The sequence below is a fragment of the Pseudochaenichthys georgianus genome, chromosome 19, assembly GCF_902827115.2.
Source record: "Pseudochaenichthys georgianus chromosome 19, fPseGeo1.2, whole genome shotgun sequence".
NCBI lineage: Eukaryota > Metazoa > Chordata > Actinopteri > Perciformes > Channichthyidae > Pseudochaenichthys > Pseudochaenichthys georgianus.
Genome location: NC_047521.1, coordinates 26,591,151 through 26,604,799, shown reverse-complemented (window position 1 = coordinate 26,604,799; position 13,649 = coordinate 26,591,151). Strand labels below are relative to the sequence as shown.

General features: G+C 43.0%; 1 protein-coding gene across 1 annotated transcript in view; it reads right to left on the bottom strand.

Annotated features, from left to right (window-relative positions):
• Positions 1–13,649, bottom strand: part of sh3bp1 (SH3-domain binding protein 1) — a 29,835-nt gene that overhangs the window by 5,882 nt on the left and 10,304 nt on the right. The window contains 9 exon segments of the mRNA XM_034107079.2: positions 1,214–1,397; positions 2,608–2,667; positions 2,670–2,687; positions 5,674–5,690; positions 9,021–9,134; positions 10,831–10,911; positions 10,993–11,074; positions 11,942–12,053; positions 13,336–13,472. Of these exon segments, the coding sequence (XP_033962970.1) occupies positions 1,214–1,397; positions 2,608–2,667; positions 2,670–2,687; positions 5,674–5,690; positions 9,021–9,134; positions 10,831–10,911; positions 10,993–11,074; positions 11,942–12,053; positions 13,336–13,472 (805 nt within the window).

Here is a 13,649-nt window from a genome sequence, read left to right as displayed (position 1 = left end):
CATACACTATAAGAAGTGGACGTAACCATTGGTTTGTGGCTTTTGAAACTTTGCATTTGGCCGTCACCATCTCGGTTTGTTCCATAAGTGACGCAAGAGCATTGAGCAAAGAAGCTAGATATTGTATGGTTCTTTAAAGGTCCCATATTATACTGTTTTTCATCAACATATCACAGGTCTCAGATATATACAGAGCCTGTCTCTAATTGGCTGAAACACCAAACAGATTATTGCAGCATTACCCATAATCCCCTCTGTTTCAGCCCTGTTTCAAAAGTGCTGATTCTCTGTCTGTTACTTTAGATGAAGACAAGGAGCCCCTCCCCACGCCCCTCTGAGAGACATTTGGTTACAAAGAACTCAATGGTGCTCTAGGAGGAGATTCAGGTGATAAGGGGGGGGGGGGGGGGGTAACTTGTTGCTGATTGGCTAATGGTTACACAAGACAACACATCGTTATGACATCATGTTGATGTAGAAGAGACATGGAGAAGAGGGGACACATGTTGATGTAGAAGAGACACCAAGAAGAGGGGACACATGTTGATGTGGAAGAGACATGAAGAAGAGGGGACACATGTTGATGTATAAGAGACATGAAGAAGAGGGGACACATGTTGATGTAGAAGAGACATGAAGAAGAGGGGACATGTGTTGATGTAGAAGAGACATGAAGAAGAGGGGACACATGTTGATGTAGAAGAGACACGAAGAGAGGGACACATGTTGATGTGGAAGAGACATGAAAGAAGAGGGGACCACATGTTGATGTATAAGAGACATGAAGAAGAGGGGACACATGTTGATGTAGAAGAGACATGAAGAAGAGGGGACACATGTTGATGTAGAAGAGACATGAAGAAGAGGGGACACATGTTGATGTGAAAGAGACATGAAGAAGAGGGGACACATGTTGATGTGGAAGAGACATGAAGAAGAGGGGACACATGTTGATGTAGAAGAGACATGAAGAAGAGGGGACACATGTTGATGTAGAAGAGACATGAAGAAGAGGGGACACATGTTGATGTAGAAGAGACATGAAGAAGAGGGGACACATTCTGTGGGCAAATGTTCAGGTTTAGCGATATGAACAAAAATCTCATATCACATTATGGCATTTGATACAAACCTAGAGCACACACTTATAATGTCATGATCTAAGCCAGAAGGCGTAATGATTGAGCAATATGTGAACTCTTTAGAGCCATACCTGTTTGACTTGGAGAGAGCCGTGTGATAGGAGGAGCAGGAGGAGGCTGTGGATGAGGTGGAGGAGACGGTTCTGCTCAGTTTCTCCTTTTCTGGGATCAGAGACTGGGAATCTGGAACTTCCTGGGACACTTCCTGGGACACGTCCGGCACCTCGGGAAGGACGGGGATCTCAAAAGACAGAGCTGACCAAGTTGTCATTTAGAGAATAATTAAAGGTTTCTTGTTGAGTTGTAGTCTTCACTACTACTGGTTCATTCAGTGTAGACACCTACATTATTATCTTAAATCAACCTTGGTTTAAACAACTTACCAAAAACAATATATAAAGTACTGAATATTACATATAAAAGAGGACATTTTTTTTATATTTACTGATGTTTGAGAAGCGCAGTGACGCGTCCTAAAACCCGGATGTAAACTCCTTCCGGTTCCTTCGTCAAAAACGCAATTCAATCTCTCCATAGGATTTTGGAAAATAGCTGGAAATCAGGTCTGTGGTTGAGACACATTCAAGAGACGGATCACGTTTTGTTCAGCCGGATAATATCCACATGTCTACTCTACTTTTATAATTTTCGAATCATAAATCTAGTCGCCAGAAGCAAAATGCTAACGTTATGCTATAAACGAGCTACAGCAGGGTCGCTGCTTCAACGTCACGCCAACTTAAGATCCATATTCAAACACACAGATTCTAAACGGAACAAGTTGAAGCGTTTGTTTGAACAGTCTGCAGGAGGCAGGGACTTGCTTTCAAGCAGAACAGAAACTAACTTAGAGGAGAGTTTACGTGTTTGACGTAAAACGGCCTCGACAACTTCTGTATTCCTATTCAGCCACTTGGTAACAACCATCGTTTTTCAGACAAGTCAACTCTTCAGAAATCACCAGCGCGGTCACTGCTGATGGATTTAATGTCGTAGAGCAAAACGTGATCCGTCTCTTCAATGTGTCTCAACCACAGACCTTATTTCCAGATATCTTCCAAACCCTATGGAGAGATCGCATTGCATTTTGTCGAAGGAACCGGAGGAGGTAAATATGCTAACTCACTTCCGGGTTTTAGGACGCGTCACTGCGGTTGGGTTGCTAGTTTGGGCCAGCGCCATCTCGGCTCTGGTTTGGGCAAGAGACTTTAAAGTTAACAGTATTAGGCGGCGGTAGGAATTTCAACACTGTCTTCGTATTGTATTGTGTGTTTTAATGGAAGTGTGTTTTCTCCCCGATCACATTTGCACTTGGTCAGGGTTGGAAAATATCATGATTTGGCTAAATATATGTAACACAAAATGAGTCAAATGAGAGGCTTAATTGTCACCGGGCTACTCCAACAATGCAACAAACTACAAACCTGAGATACCTGATAAAATAGTGCCTCAGTGCTGTGCTTACCTTCGGGGAAGAGGCTGGTAGCTGTACTGATGAGAGGCTCGATGACCGTCACCACTTGACCGAAGAAGCTGAGGCCATGTCTTAAGGCTTCCTACAGAGGGCAAGAGAGAAAACACCACGTTAATACCACCGGATGGAGTTTATTTCTTTAAAAGACAAAACTCCTGATCGCACACTCCAGAAAAATGGTGGCGCTAAAGGCACGAAAAGCTGCTTGTGACGGTTCCATTTAATGCAAAAGAACAAGAACAAAGCAGAAAAAAGAGGAAGGGGATGGGCGTCATGGAGGAGACGGCTTCTATGAGGCTCCTGCGGAGGAGGAGGAGGCTGTAGGATGAGGCGGAGGAGGTAGGATGAGGAGGAGGATGCGGAGATTCTTTTCTCTTCTTCTTCTTGTTTTTCTTCGTATTATTCTTAGGATTCTTCTTCTTCTCTTCTTCTTCTTCTTCTTCTTCTTCTTTCTTCTTCTTCTTCTCTTCTTTCTTCTTCTTCTTCTTCGCTTCAAGCGCTTTGAGCATGCAAGGTATTATTATGACTTAGTATCTTATTTTCCTATTTACATATACATCTGACAACGCTGCGGTTGATTTTTTATTATGTATAAAACTTGATTTTGCATTACAGGTTTCAAGGCTTTTATTGTCGTTAGACATTAGCTACAGTGTCGATATGGCAGTGGAAAACTTAGGTCACAGGCTCCTCCAACAGTGCACCATATATATAGGAGATAGAAGAAATAAAACTGATAAAATAGTGCGAGAGAAGTTTGAGATGTGCGAGTAAATGCAAATAAAATAGAAATAGTGGTCTGAGGTTATCGAGGCATATTGCACGAAGAGACCAAAAACACGACTTAAAATGCGGGGGTTTTGACCAGGATGCTGAGGGTCTGGGTGATTGGAAATATGTAACAAATGCCTTGATATTAGGACACCAATATAATGCAAGAGGAAGACGTTGACGTATGGTAGAAAGTAGAGGCAGAGGTTAAAGGTCCCCTATCACACTGTTCCTCATCAATATACACAGGTCTCAGATATATACAGAACCTGTCTCTGATTGGCTGAAACACCAAACAGATCATTGCAGCATTACCCATAATCCCCTCTGTTTCAGCCCTGTTTCCAAAGTGCTGATTCTCTGTCTGTTACTTTAGATGAAAACAAGGAGCCCCTCCCCACGAGATTTGGTTACAAAGAACTCAATGAAGCTCTAGAGGAGATTCAGGTGATAAGGGGGGGGGGGGGGGGGGGGGGTCTCAGGAGCCTAAGGTCCAAGACCAGCAGGCAGGGCCGGCCCTCGGCATAGGCAGTATAGGCGAATGCTAAGGGCGCATCAACCCATAGGGGGCGCCGAAAATTGAAAAAAAAAAAAAAGTTAGAAATAAAAAATAAATATTTTTTTTATTTCATAACAACACAATTTCCCGATTTTGGATCAACAAAAGTACATCTTATAATCTTATACTAACAGAACTACGCCCTATATTGCGTACAGCACCCATAAAAATAAAATAAATCAAACTCCCAAAAAACGTATACAGCTTTAAGGGGGGGGGGGGGGGGGGGGGGGAGTCTTTAGAGAGCTCTCTCCTGAAAGACTGAGAGGCTCTGATAACCTCAGCTCAGTGAGGTAAAGGCACACCTTTATATGATTCATTATAGTTATAAAAAAATAAGAGAACAGGTGAAAAACACAGGTAATAAAATACTGACAGTACAAAAAGTTGTTATTAATAAACAAGAATACAGTTTGAAAGGAGAGTGATTGTAAAATATCCATAAATAAAAGAAATCTGCTTACAGTTCTGTTTCAGATGGGTGTTGAGAGATGTATCCATAGATCTCCTAATGTTTCTCTCAAATGTGCACCAGATTGATGCTTTAAACTTCAATATAAAAAAAAAGTCTTCCCGGGGGTGCATGCCCCGGACCCCTAGAGGAAGCCCCCCCCCCACTTAAATCATGTTCAAATGGATAGGAAACTAAATACAAGTTGCACACATCTTGTGTCAATATCTTTGTTTTGTTGGTCATGCCACAACCATGCACGTGCGAATCATAGTAAAAACTAAAACTGTATGTATGTTCTTCACCAAAACCAAGTCCTCCTGCGTTGAGCCAGATGTGTGTGTGTCCGGGGGAGAGGCTACAGGTGGTCTCACAGTACAAATACCTGGCGGTCTTAATTGATTCAAGACTCAATGTTAAGGCTCAGGTGAAAAAGGTTTGCAACAGGGTCAAATTCAGTCTGTTCAACTTGAGGTTTACCCGGAACTGCATGTCAACAGAGGCGGCTCTGATGTACATGCACTCTATGGTTCTATCTCATATCACATACTGCTTAACAACCTGGTCACATGCCTGTACAACCACTCTTAAACCCCTGGAATCATTATACAACAAACACTTAAAATAGTAGATAAGAAGTCAGTGTATTCTCATCATTGCCCAATACTCACAAAATATAACTGTTGAGCTGGAAAATGTAATGAGATATGCAAATGCTTGCCTCATGTACAAAATAACACACGGCCTTACCTCACCTCCGCTCAGACATTTTATCACCATACGCACACCTGTAACTAGGTCAACAAGAGCTGCAACAAGAGGAGACTGCGTTGTTTCCATTAAGGAAGAGTTCATTCAGCCAATCTTCTTTTTCTTTTAAAGCTGCACAACAGTGGAACTCAATCCCAGTAAAGATTTAGAGAACAAAACACCTGCAGTTTATTTAAATCTAATTTAAAAACATGGTTAGTGGAAAGTCAGCTCTGTCAACACTGACACAATCTGTACATGACAACGCTCTGTTTATATGCCTTGACCTGTATCTGTCTGCTTTGTGAATTTGTATTTTAGTTTAGTTTTTATGTATATGCTTGTATTTTTGTTTAGTTTTTATGTTTTTATATATGCTTGTATTTTAGTTTAGTTTTTATATATGCTTTTTATCATAATATAAGTATCTCTGTTGAATGTTGTTTTACTAATAGTATTTACCTGTTTATTTGAAGTGAAATTTTGTTTTAGGATGACTTTTAACATCTGTCCAGGGACTACAGACGAAAAATAGCCTGTTGGCTAACTCTGGCGCAGTTACAGAAATGTCAATTAATGTGCACTGTCCCTGTCAAATAAATATAAAAAAAAAAAAATTTGGGGGGGGGGGGGCGCCAGCTAAAATCTTGCCTAGGGCGGCAAATTGGTCAGGGCCGGCCCTGCCAGCAGGTTCAGGGTCAGCTTCTTCCCCAGGGCTGTTACCCTGCTGAACTCTGCCCGCTGATAGACTCAAGCCCATACCCACAACCCACCCTGTTTATATATATATATATATATATATATATATATTAGGGCTTGTCAAACGATTACAATTTTTAATCAGATAATCACAGCTTAAAAATTAATTAATCATGATTAATCACCATTCGAACTATGTCCAAAATATGGCATTTATTTATGTATATTGTTGTGGGAATGGAAAGATAAATGAAAGCAGGCGGATATATCCATTTAACACACAGTATCTATGTTTATTATAACATTTTACTGCGTGTCAAAATGAAAGACAACCCACACACCTATCAATCATCAAACCTGTGGGGTCTTAATTCATTACGTGTTGATTTCTATCAACGGGGGAGTACTTCAGGAAAGTCGACAGAGGGGGGGGGGCGCGCGCGCTCGCTAGTGGAGTTACTTCCGTGACCACAGAGTGTGAACGTTTGTGATCAGCTGTTTTTAGCGCAGTTCTCCAGTGCAAGGGGGGGAGTCTCCCTCCGCAGCCGGGTTGGCGTAGTTTGGCACAGTTCCGTTGTACAGACCCGACGTTAACAGCAGCCCTGTCTGTGCACACGGAGACCGACCTCTGTCGTCCGGTGATCTAACCGCCTTCTGGAAAAGCTTCACAAGTACGTCGGTACGCAAATGCGCTTTGTGACACAAGTGACGGTACGCATTTCAGATTACGCACATAACCTGCGTACCAGTTATGTGCACCCCTGTACCAGAGCCATATTATTACTATTATATGGCTCTGCCCTGTACTACAGCAAGAGTATTCTGCGTTGGGACTTCCTGCAACAACACCACGCCGTTATCAAAGATGTTCTATTGAGAAGACGATCACTACGTGACAAAAGTTTTCAAAACCGTGGCTACTGAAATCAATCTTACTAACTGCTGTCTGTGCAGTTTACTCCGCGCGAGTTGGCAGACTTTATTTTGCTTACTTTAACATCATTTTTCATGGTGGGGCTAAGCCATTTCTTGGTATGGGTGTAGCCTACCCCAGCCATACCCCAGCGCTGCCACTGGTGGCACGTATTCTGCACATGCGTTAAATGCGTTAAATATTTTAACGCAATTAATTCAAAAAATTAATTACCGCCGTTAACGCGATAATTTTGACAGCACTAATATATATATATATATATATATATTTATAATTATTCTATTTATAATAATTCCATGTATAATTATTCTTATTATGAAGACTCCTGCACTGCTATTTTGCACTTCTGGTCAGATGCCTAAACTTACATTTACATTTCATCATAATTAATCTTTGTTCCTGAAACTTTCAGAATCTCTTTCCACAGAGGGGACACATGTTGATGTAGAAGAGACATGAAGAAGAGGGGACACATGTTGATGTAGAAGAGACATGAAGAAGAGGGGACACATGTTGATGTAGAAGAGACATGAAGAAGAGGGGACACATGTTGATGTCGAAGATACATGAAGAAGAGGGGACACATGTTGATGTAGAAGAGACATGAAGAAGAGGGGACACATGTTGATGTAGAAGAGACATGGAGAAGAGGGGACACATGTTGATGTAGAAGAGACATGAAGAAGAGGGGACACATGTTGATGGAGAAGAGACATGAAGAAGAGGGGACACATGTTGATGTAGAAGAGACATGAAGAAGAGGGGACACATGTTGATGTAGAAGAGACATGAAGAAGAGGGGACACATGTTGATGTAGAAGAGGACATGATGAAGAGGGGACACATGTTGATGAAGAAGAGACATGGAGAAGAGGGGACACATGTTGATGTAGAAGAGACATGAAGAAGAGGGGGACACATGTTGATGTAGAAGAGACATGAAGAAGAGGGGACACATGTTGATGTAGAAGAGACATGAAGAAGAGGGGACACATGTTGATGTAGAAGAGACAGGAATAAGAGGGGACACATGTTGATGTAGAAGAGACATGAAGAAGAGGGGACACATGTTGATGTAGAAGAGACACGGAGAAGAGGGGACACATGTTGATGTAGAAGAGACAGGAATAAGAGGGGACCACATGTTGATGTAGAAGAGACATGAAGAAGAGGGGGACACATGTTGATGTAGAAGAGACGTGAAGAAGAGAGGAGACACATGGTGATGGAGAAGAGACGTGAAGAAGAGGGGACACATGTTGATGTAGAAGAGACATGAAGAAGAGGGGACACATGTTGATGAAGAAGAAGAGACATGAAGAAGAGGGGACACATGTTGATGTAGAAGAGACGTGAAGAAGAGGGGACACATGTTGATGTAGAAGAGACGTGAAGAAGAGGGGACACATGTTGATGTAGAAGAGACGTGAAGAAGAGGAGACACATGGTGATGGAGAATGAGACGTGAAGAGGAGGAGACACATGGTGATGGAGAAGAGACGTGAAGAAGAGAGGACACATGTTGATGTAGAAGAGACATGAAGAAGAGGGGACACATGTTGACTGTAGAAGAGACATGAAGAAGAGGGGACACATGTTGATGTAGAAGAGACATGAAGAAGAGGGGACACATGTTGATGTAGAAGAGACATGAAGAAGAGGGGACACATGCTGATGTAGAAGAGACAGGAATAAGAGGGGACACATGTTGATGTAGAAGAGACACGAAGAAGAGGGGACACATGTTGATGAAGAAGAGACATGAAGAAGAGGGGACACATGTTGATGTAGAAGAGACAGGAATAAGAGGGGGACACATGTTGATGTAGAAGAGACAGGAATAAGAGGGGACACATGTTGATGTAGAAGAGACATGAAGAAGAGAGGACACATGTTGATGTAGAAGAGACGTGAAGAAGAGGAGACACATGGTGATGGAGAAGAGACGTGAAGAAGAGGGGACACATGTTGATGTAGAAGAGACGTGAAGAAGAGGGGACACATGTTGATGTAGAAGAGACGTGAAGAAGAGGAGACACATGGTGATGGAGAAGAGACGTGAAGAAGAGGGGACACATGTTGATGTAGAAGAGACATGAAGAAGAGGGGACACATGTTGATGAAGAAGAGACATGGAGAAGAGGGGACACATGCTGATGTGGAAGAGACATGAAGAAGAGGGGACACATGTTGATGTAGAAGAGACATGAAGAAGAGGGGACACATGTTGATATACGCACCCTTCAGATTGGGGCCACAGCAGGTTGGGCCCCAGGACGATGGCGATGTTACTCGGAGACATTTTGTTGACGGCCTGCTGCTCGGACAACAGAGACAAGAACTGGACCAGGTACCTGGCGGAGAGGAAGAGGAACAACACCAGATAAAGAGAGGAAGCGGATAAAGCTGGTTAATACATATTTGAAAAGGTTGTAGACGTGTGGGTTGGACAGAAAACCAACAGGGTCAAAATGTGCGGAGGTATTGTGATGCATTTCAGGCTTTTTAAAACCCTTTTCAGAAAGGCCTTTTACCTTTTATTTCGTGCACAAAAATACATGTTCTTTACAGTTTCTTGCACACAAAACAGGCACAACATGTACGTAACACCGTGTTGAGGTCGGGCGATATGGAGAAAAGTTGTAGGAAGACTATTTACACAATGAGATTTTGAGCTAATCTAATAATCAAATACTGGAGGAAATCTGTGCCGGAGTAGCCAGCGCCAACCAATCAAATCCCGTTTCTGAAAATCTGACAGCTGAAGCCGTAGCCAATCAAACCGCTTCTAAGCTGGGAGAGATATCCCGCCGTTCATTTCTATATTTCAAAAAAAGTCGGAGGAGAAACTAACTATCGCCGTAGCAATCACCCGGTTGTGTATGACCAGACCCTCTTCACCTACCGGGATACAAACCGGAGGAACCAGCATGGAGGGAGGCGGCAGAGACAGTGGGGGAACTGGTAGGTTTTCGCCTGTTTGGGGAGTTTATATATATATATATATATATTGCTCCCATAAAATCCCCGGGGTTTTTTGCTCTGTATGTCGGGGGCGGGAGATTCATGTGATTGGTTGTTGGCCGTGTTGCTTGAATAAAATCCCCAAGCTACAGACACGCCCAGCTCCAAGCTATTTTTGAAGCTGTAGTGTGGACGCTCCGTTAGTGTGTTTTTTATTCGTCATGTGCCTGGTCTTCAAATGGTGTGTAACGGAGAGTGTATGGATATAATCTTGCGCTTTGTACGGCTGCTTTGAACTAGATTAGCTTCTGAGCTCTAACTGCAGCATGCTAAGAAGGACAATGCTAGCGTCACTATTGATAAAGCTACATCGCTAGTGCGGCTAACGACACATGATGATCCAGTTAAAGGTCCCATGTCATGGCCATTTCTACTGATCATAATTACATGATTGATGAGGAGTATGTACTGTCCTAAACGGCTTGTTGGAGCTCCTGCCCCCCCCTCCCTGGCGGTCTGCGAGATAACGCGGAACTCAGCCTGGGCACACACACACACACACCCGCAGCCTGGCTGGGAGTGTGTGTGTGTGCCCAGGCTGAGTTCCGCGGTGTCTCGCCGACCCCACACCAGTGAGCCAGCTCTTGTCCCGCTCCTCGCAGCACCGAGCCTCGCAACGTCCCGCCGAGTGTGTGTGTGTGAGGAAGTCCGCGGATTGGTCCAAATACACCAATCCGCCAAGCCGTTACGTTACATTACGTCACTATACCCAAGAAATAAACAATGGAAAAAGAGAAACGAGGCGTTCTGGGGCAGCACAGACAGGTCTTTTCTGTGTTAGAGTTTTACTCGCTACAGGGTGCACTTTGAGGGTTTGTGACTCTGCAGACCGCTTACATTCAGAAAAACCTTCATAACACACGAGGGGACGGGTGATAACCGGAACAGCATGACATGGGACCTCTAAACTAAAGATTATAGCTCTTGTTTCTTGAAATGCTGAACATTGTCGGACATGTGTGCCGAGCAGTAGTTGTGTTTAAATGTGTGAATGCCAGAAGATTAAAGTACACAGCAAGTACACACCTGAGGTTGTTGTAGTTTTCAGGCGGCAGTTGTTTAAGTAGTACTCTGAACTGCTCCAGTTTCTCTGGCAGGTCTTTTTCCCTGTGAGGAAAAACATAAATCTCAAGAAACTGACTTTAAACCACAGCTGAAATATATTTATAAAGCGTAGAATATACACACCCTGCTGCTTTAAACCAGTCGTTGTAGAGTTCAGAGGTCATTAGAGGCTCGGGAAGTTCTCGCAGGTAACCCTTCAGAGCTCCTGTCACAGAGATAGATAATGCATTTAAACAAGGCAAGGCAAGGCAAGTTTATTTATATAGCACTTTTCGACGCAGGGTAATTCAAAGTGCTTTACAAAAAAGAAATGAAAGACATTAAGCATTAAAAAAGAAAAGCTAATAAAATAAACATTAAGGAAAAATACACAAGAGCTATGTTGCGATAAATACCGTCCATTTGTGTCAACAATGAATAACCAATGATACATATAGGTCTTTGTCCCAGCTCAGAGAGTCCTGTAGTGAACCCGGGAATGTTGAGTACCCAAAAGTTTTAATATAGAAGTGTAAAGTACGGGTCCCCAGCACATGGAAACTCCCGGATGCTAACTTCATTGTGGGCAATTTGCACATTTAGCACAAAATGCCTTAATTAGCATTATAGCTTGTGTAGACAATAGCTAAAAATGGCTCGGTCGATTGCGACAGTTTTGAGTGGTTCTGGGGGTTATTGGGGATTCTGAAATGTTTAGGATCAAAATGGTCAGTTTTATGCTAGTTGTGCAAATTGCCCAACATATGTGAGTTAGCATCTGGCAGTTTGTAATCACGGGGTTCCCTGCTACACATCGCTATAATAAACGTTTGGGTACTCCGGGTTCACAGTGCTTGCAGGTAGACTACATTGTCTGTTTTCTTTAACTATTTGGTAAAAGTGGATCCACACACATGAAACCTGATCTAAAAGTATCCAGCACACAGGAAATATTCACGTTACTGGAAGCTGCAGCCGCGTCAGTATTTGGAGTAAACAGAAGAGGAACTGTGCAGAAAGCAGCAAAAGTCGCGTTGACTGAACAAACGAGGAAGAGTGAAATCTGAGGGAACAGAGGTGGTGTAAACCCTACCGGCCACAGCGTGAGGGTCCATGCTGAACTCGCTGTGGTCCACCGCTTCCTGGTCCAAACACATCTTCAGCCTCTTCACCACCGAGGCGGCCGCCGCCAGACGAAACAGACCCTGATGGACGAGAGAAAGACGAGAGGAAGAGAGATTACATGTTAGAGCTGGAGCAGGAGCAAAAGCACTTAAAGAGGCCCTATTGTGTTTTTGGGGTTTCCCTCTCCTGCAGTGTGTTCTATGGTGTGCATGTAAATGGTCTGCAAAGGCTAAAATCCTTGTGTGACCTCCAGAGGGAGTTTCTCTCTCTCCCACCCCCCAAAACGACCCCATTTGAATCCTTTTTATACTTCGGGACATCACTATAATAATAATAATCATAATTCATTACATTTATTAGAGCGCTTTTGCGAATGCCCAAAGCGCTTTACATTACATACACATATCAGACATGTAACAGTGAATACTATGCAACACTTGTGCTTCTATTGGCTAGCGCTCCAACACATTGTACGTGATAGGCTAAGGGGCGGGACATCTCTAAGCGGTTGACCAATCACTACAGAGCCGGCCAGCTAACCAATCAGAGCAGACTTGGCTCTGGTTTCAGACAGAGGGTGAAAAGAGAGGCCTCGCTGCACATTATCTCGCTTATTACACGGCCACATTCTCAACAAAGTGACTCCCAATATTAATTGAAATACTTTTATAGATTTAAAACATATTTTTATTGATTTAAAAAATAGTTTTATTGATTTAAAATGACATGCATCCGCTAGGAAAAAAAGGCCGTTGTTACTGTTTGAACTAACGGCAGGAACTGCTTCGATAGCGTTTTTGCGGACCTCTTTGATTACAGATTTGAAAACATCGTTGCTTGCTTTAAAAGTAGCACAATTCATTATGTCAAACCTTGGGAAGTATCTAGATATCCCTGCCCTAATGCCAAAGGAACTGGCAACTGAGTATGTGTCGCCGTTTGATGTCTATATCTGGACCGTTGCGTAAAAAGGAGGGTTTCTGCCCCGTTACTTCTCCGCTGTTTTCTTGTCCCACTTGTCTTTTTCTTTTCTTCGCTGGGGACTCATCAGCCACTAACCATTCATCCAAATTACTGTGCTCTCCAAATATATTCAAATTAATATTAAAATCCTCCATGTTGCTCTCAGACGGGAGACAACGGAAAACTAAAGACAAGCAAACAACCAGACCAGACTTCTTTCTGCAGATGTGAGCGTCCTTAACAACGGTCAATAAGTCCTTGACAGCGGTCTGTACTACTGGATTAACAAGGTGTCACATGTTCTGAATTGACCAATCAGCATCAAGTATTCAACTCAGCCATGTAATAAATACTGATATGACCCTTTAAACTAAAGTCCCATGCTATCAGAAGTCCTACCTCCTCAGTCATGCCTGTTCTCAGCAACATGTGGATACACTCCTCGATGGGAACAGCGATTTCTCTGTTGCTCTCAGACAGATGAGAGAGAAGAGGCTCGCCGTACACCTTCTGATTGGAGAGGCTCAGCTGTGACCCTGAACAATGAGATGAACATACAGAGGTAATAAGAGCACACGTAGAAATACTGCAGTGACAGTAGGGATGCATATCGTTGACTTTTTTACGATACCGATACCGATACTCAACCGATACTTTGAAAATGTATCATCCCACAATTACTCCCATGAAGCGCTTTACGATATAGTTAACAT